This window comes from Nansenia antarctica, assembly GCF_963989245.1.
Source record: "Nansenia antarctica genome assembly, chromosome: 9".
Lineage (NCBI taxonomy): Eukaryota > Metazoa > Chordata > Actinopteri > Argentiniformes > Microstomatidae > Nansenia > Nansenia antarctica.
In genome coordinates this window covers 40,715,185-40,721,168 of record NC_137679.1, presented here as the reverse complement: position 1 = coordinate 40,721,168, position 5,984 = coordinate 40,715,185, and the positions used below count along the sequence as shown (strand labels likewise).

The window sequence follows — 5,984 nt, the reverse complement described above, 5'->3', positions numbered from 1 at the left end:
TTTCCTCACACATTAGCTAGCTGCGAAGGGCTTGCATGTGTGTTGGACTGTGAAACACTGCTGAAATTTGCATCTGACCATTTGACCTCAATTGTCAGTCTCTCTAGTTCTGTGTCGACTATGTAAATTACACATACGCATATGCATCAACTGTAACCTGCTGTTACACATGAATACATCACACATTTCGATGATCCGAATGCAACGTGACCATGATCTGAATGGGTGCTGTTCGTATGTGGCTAATAAGTGTTAGCATCGATGCTAAAAACAGAGCTGCTAGCGTGTTCTGTTAGCCTCTGGTCTGTTTCTCTCTGCACACTAAACCCATAATGAGAAGCAGGCCAACGCTCCTACCATAACACCCACATAAACACCCCCGCCTCTCACACACACACACACACACACGCACACACTCTCTCTCACACGCACACACACCCACCCACACCCACACATCACACACACACACACACACACTCTCGTTCTCACACACACCCACACACTCTCTCATAAACACACCCACACCCACACATCACACACCCACACACACACACACTCTCGTTCTCACACACACTCTCACACACACCCACACACTCCACTATAACACCCACAAACCCTCTGCTCCTAACACATGGCAGATTAGCATGCTCATTAGGAAGGAGGGAAGGAGGGAAGGAGAGAAGAAGGGAAGAAGGGAATGCCTTTCCAGGATAAAAAAAAGGACACTGTGAAGGAAGGGTCCCCGCCCCCCCGCCTCTCTCTTCTCTCCAAGGAAAATAGTGAGGGTCCCCCTTTTCTTCAGGACTTTACAAACGGACACGGGGGTCGAAGGGGTCGTCTTTCCGCTTTACATTCGGGGTTTGAATGGAACGGTGTAGAGTAGAGATGGATTTGCATAGCATAGGCCTGAACGCACGTCAGGGCATTCACTGACGCCCCGGCAATGACGCTCCTACACAAAGGAGTTCCGTGGGCTGGACTGGAGTTCAAAGCGCGTTGACGCATAACTGTCAGGAGACTTTTTAGGGGTTGAAAACGCTGACTGGAACGACTGACCTCCTCCTTCTCCGCTTGTCCCAATTAAACTGAGAGACTTCTACGAGCGGAGAGGAGAAAAGGTGTTTAAAAAACAACTAAAACAGCTGCCGAAGTGCCGAAGTACAGGTGTTACAAATGTCTGTAAAACCTGTTTTACCCTGTTCTTTCTTTTCTTTTTTTTACTTCCTCCTCATTGAAAACACACACACACACACACACACACACACACACCTCTGAAAGGACCTGCTAGAGGATGATTAATGCCGCTGGGAGGTTGTGTGTAGGCTGCCCATTGTGTAGGCAGCTAGGTGAGGAGGACAGACGAGAGTGGGTGAGGTTCATCACACACGACACCAGGCAAGACAACAACAAGACACCTGAATGCTGCTGCCAACGAGCTAGCCAGGCTTTTACTGCTTATAGTCTAATACAGCAAGAGTTAGGGCTAGGGTTGCTTAAATGCCTCTTACAGCTAGCAGGGTTTTTAAAAACATAAGAACTGAGGCTGTTTTGAGAGCAAAGGGAGGCCCTACCCAGTATTATTATAGTGTTCCTAAAAAAGACAGGCCCTACCCAGTATTATGATAATAATAATAACTTTTATTTGTATAGCGCTTTTCATGCAAACGTTGCAGCTCATTAGTATAGTGTTCCTAAAAAAGGAGGCCCTACCCAGTATTAGTATAGTGTTCCTAATAAAGGGAGGCCCTACCCAGTATTAGTATAGTGTTCCAAATAAACCTTTAAAAACACAAGAATTGAGGCTGCATTGAGAGCAGAGGGAGGCCTTACGCAGTAGTAGTATAGTGTTCCTAATAAAGGGAGGCCCTACCCAGTAGTAGTATAGTGTTCCTAATAAAGGGAGGCCCTACCCAGTATTAGTATAGTGTTCCTAATAAAGGGAGGCCCTACCTAGTAGTAGTATAGTGTTCCTAATAAAGGGAGGCCCTACCCAGTAGTAGTATAGTGTTCCTAATAAAGTATTCGGTGAGCGTGCGTATACACAGAGATTCCTGGCTGTGGTGAGTGACGTACGGCTCCTAAGAGCATTCTAAACATCTCGTCCCTCGTTCATCCCTCGTATATCCCTTGTTTATCTCCACAACATCATCAATCCATTAACGGAGCCGGCGTCTGTCCGATCCACCGGCCTGTGCAGACAAGCCCCACCAGAACCCCCACCAGCAGTCTGCGCTGCATTCTAAATTACACACATCCCCCTCCATCCAGCCTATAATAAATGGGCAGTGAAGTGTGTGTGTGTGTGTGTGTGTGTGTGTGTGAGTATGTGTGTGTGTGTGTCTGTATGTGTGAGTATGTGTGTGTGTGTGTGTGTGTGTGTGTGTGTGTGTGAGTATGTGTGTGTGTGTGTGTCTGTATGTGTGAGTATGTGTGTGTGTCTGTGTGTGTGTTTGTGTGTGTGTTTGTGTGTGTGTGTGTGTGTGTGTGTGTGTGTCTGTGTCTGTGTCTGTGTCTGTGTGTGTGTGTGTGTGTGTGTGTGTGTGTGTGTGTGTGTGTGTGTGTGAATAATTACACATGATGAAGTCAGGTGCAGGAACAGGTCTCTGGGTCCACACGGGCCCAGCAGCTGTTCTATGTGCCAGCGCTGGTATTAGTTTATCAGCCAGACGAACGGGCGTGTCTGGATAAGCATTGTAAGCAGGTCCATTAGCCGTAGAGAGACAAGGACAGGGCGGGTGTGTGTGGGTTAAGACACCAGCAGCCCACCTGTACCCACTGTTAGACACACAGTCTTAAGACAGCACGGGACAATGGACCCGTAAGCTGCTAGACAGTGTTGTTGTTGTTGTTGTTGTTGTTGTTGTGTTTTGTGTAGTTTGTGTGTAAGCTGACATGCGTTTGACAAAGACTTCCATGCTTGTGTTGTGTTGTGTTGTGTTGGTGTTGTGTTGTGTAGTCGTGTGTAGTGTTGTGCTGTGTTGTGCAGTGTCTTGTCTTGATGTGTTGTGCTGTGTCTTGTCTTTATGTGTTGTGTGGTCACCCCCTGTAGTTAAAAGGCTTCAGGGCGTCATAAACAGACAATTTGAATGATAACCTACATTTTTGAAGGCAGACATTTCATTTAATTGTTGTTGAGTGATATAGTCTCCTGCTGTACACCTCACCTGCTGGCATCAGGTGATCTGTCTGGTAACTTCTTGCTTTTCTTCCGACATTGTAGCAAAACGGGCCTCTTTAAACATCTTTGAACGTGACCGCCCCCCCCCTCCGCCTCCCAACAATTGTCATAATCCCCCCCCCCCCCTGACACACAGAAAAAATAAATAAAAACGTTATAATCTTTCCACTTACTGTACGGGAAGCTGATGCGTGGTGTGACATCATCGTCAGAGGCCAGGACTCCTTGGAGACAACCGACCAATAGCAGCGCAGCGCCCAGGGGGCCTAGCCTGGCCATCCTCAGAGTCCACATGTTCACCGTGGTGGCCTGCCAGCTAGCTCACAGTGTTTCTCTGGCACGATTCCTTGGAATTCATCAAGTTTTCACTCCTTCCCCACTGCTTATTATCTTCGTCCTCCTCCTCCTCCTCCTCCTCCTCCTCTTCCTCGTCCTCCTCCTATCTTCCTGTATGGAGGCGAAGGGAGTGGTGTGTCCTTGGCTGGGGCTTCTCCTCCCCGTGGTCCTTGTGGTAAACTGGTTGTTGTAAACTGGTTGTGAGTCAAGGCCAGAGGCGTCCTCCTCCACAGGGACGCAGAGAGGAGAGATAAGACACTCGGGACCTTCCGGAGCCTTCCGGTCAGCGGCCGCTCAGCTACACTGGGACTCCTCTGAGATCTGCGGGGAGAAGAATAGCATCCAGGATCAGTACACTGCAAAAAAGTTAATCTAAGTAAGATTAAATATCTTAAAACAAGGCGATATGCGCTTGTTTTTTGTCCGACTGCACTAGTTTTGAGATGTCTTTTACTTTTTAAAAAAAAGTATTGGCAAGTGAAATTTTCCTCTTCTGTTGGCAGATAATTTTGCTTATTGTAATATTTTCCGCCATATTTCCCCATTTTTATTGCTTTTTTTCTCTTGTTTTTGAGAGCTGACTTTTTGCAGCCTAAAAAACAAGCAGATTCAAAAGCTGCTCTTTAATTTAAAGGTTTAACTGCCAGTATACATTATGCGGTAAGGTAGACGCTTTGTGATGTTACTTACTTACAAAAACACTACAGAGATCATTACAGGAACATGTCATCACAAAGAAATGTCTGTTTTCCTTCATGGCTAAACATGCTAAGTGTGTTAACCCTCCTGAGACAATCCAGATCATTTGAACTGACATCAACACTTATTTGAGCAAACACAATTTCCGGGTTGGTAAATAGAGTGATAGACTTAAATTTCCCAAGTATAACAGGGGAGCATATCCAATTTGCTCGATATGCTACAGGCCACATCAACTCCCTGTGTAAATAAAAGGCGTTTTTGATACACCCCAATCCCTGTTTTTAATTAGGCTGTCATAGAGCCTTCATACGATATAATTGAAAAGACGATCTGGGAGCTGTGGTTCTTGATTGTGGTGACACGGTATGAAAATGAGAGAGTGGGCCAGCCTCCAGACACGACTCTGTAATTTATCTCAAAGACACCACACGGAACACAGCTGTTTGACTTTCGTTGGACTCAATCTGAGTCTGCAGCAGAAAACAGCCAGAATACAAGAGATGAAATGCTGAGCTCAGAACGTTTGGTTGATGGATGTCTTCTTGTCTTTTCTAGAAGACTTCAAACAGATCTCTCCCCCCATCTGCTAACCGTAGTATCCGTCCAAACACCATAAACAAGTCAAGCGCGCCGATCACGATCACGTGACCCAGGGAAAACATCATCTGGGATGCTACGACCTTAACGACAGGTAAACAACATATCTCTGCGTGAAACGGTTGCAGGTGATGTTGCTGGCTTGAGTTTTCCCCACACCGGACAGACAGTTTTTTCCAAACCGCTTACACAAAGGATCGATCTTATATAGTATTTTTCCAAGCACCAGGGGAGCCCCCCTACTAAATTTCATGACAATAAAGACCATTCATTCATTCATTCATCTTCTTGAAACTGTCCATGTCCATTTCCAGGAAGAGCGCCACATTGGGTGAAACTCATTCCTGTAAAAAAAACTATATCGTAGGTACCATCAAAGTTTAACACACGAGTCTGTCAATCAACTATAAACCCCCCCGCGTCAATCGTAACGTTTCGCTGCACTATATCTCTCCCTAAGCGCCGGCCGGCATAGCTATTCATTCCCGTGTTTTTTCCGAAAGTAAACACAGAGTAAAGCACAGGGTATATCTCCATGAGCTGACATTACTGCCGCTCCCACAAGGACTTGATTCCAATATTTACGGCGCCCAATAAAAAACTAAAAACAACTCCTCCAAAGACACTCAGGGGTCAACGGTCTCTGTCTGCCTGCGGAGATGGAGTCCTGCAGGACGTGTAAACAAACCAACCGAAAACCTCCCCAGAATGCAAAGGAGGATTTATGGCGGTTGTCCCTTCTCTGTCCCTCCCTCAGGCCACCAAAGCTGGGCTGGGTGACCGTCGCAGTGGTGGAGAGACAGTCCTGGTATGCTGTGTGTGTGTGTGTGTGTGTGTGTGTGTGTGTGTGTGTGTGTGTGTGTAGGGGTGTGTATGTGTGTAGGGGTGTGCCTGTGTGCGCGTGTCTGTGTGCGCGTGTCTGTGTGCGCGTGCATGTATGTGTGTGAGTGCATGCATGTGTATATATGTGTATGTGTGCGTGTCTATTTGTGTTTGTGTTTGTGTGTGTGTCATGCTGAGCGGGGGTCAGTCTTGGTATGCTGCGTGTGTGTATGTGTGTGTTGTGTGTGCATGTGTGCCTATGTGTGTGTGTGTGTGTGCGTGCATGCGTGTGTGTGTGTGTGTGTGTGTGCACGGGTGCGTGTCATGCTGAGTGGGGGTCACCTCGGGT

The 5,984-nt window shown here is 46.9% G+C and overlaps 1 protein-coding gene across 1 annotated transcript in view; it reads right to left on the bottom strand.

Moving 5' to 3' along the window:
* LOC308165638 (semaphorin-4B-like) overlaps positions 1-3,472 on the bottom strand; it is a gene marked incomplete at both ends in the record, with an annotated part of 42,299 nt that extends 38,827 nt beyond the window's left edge. Inside the window, one exon of the mRNA XM_080539788.1 lies at positions 3,352-3,472. Within this exon, the coding sequence (XP_080395914.1) occupies positions 3,352-3,472 (121 nt within the window). The remainder of the gene's footprint in view (positions 1-3,351) is intronic.
* Between the last annotated feature and the right edge of the window lie 2,512 nt (positions 3,473-5,984).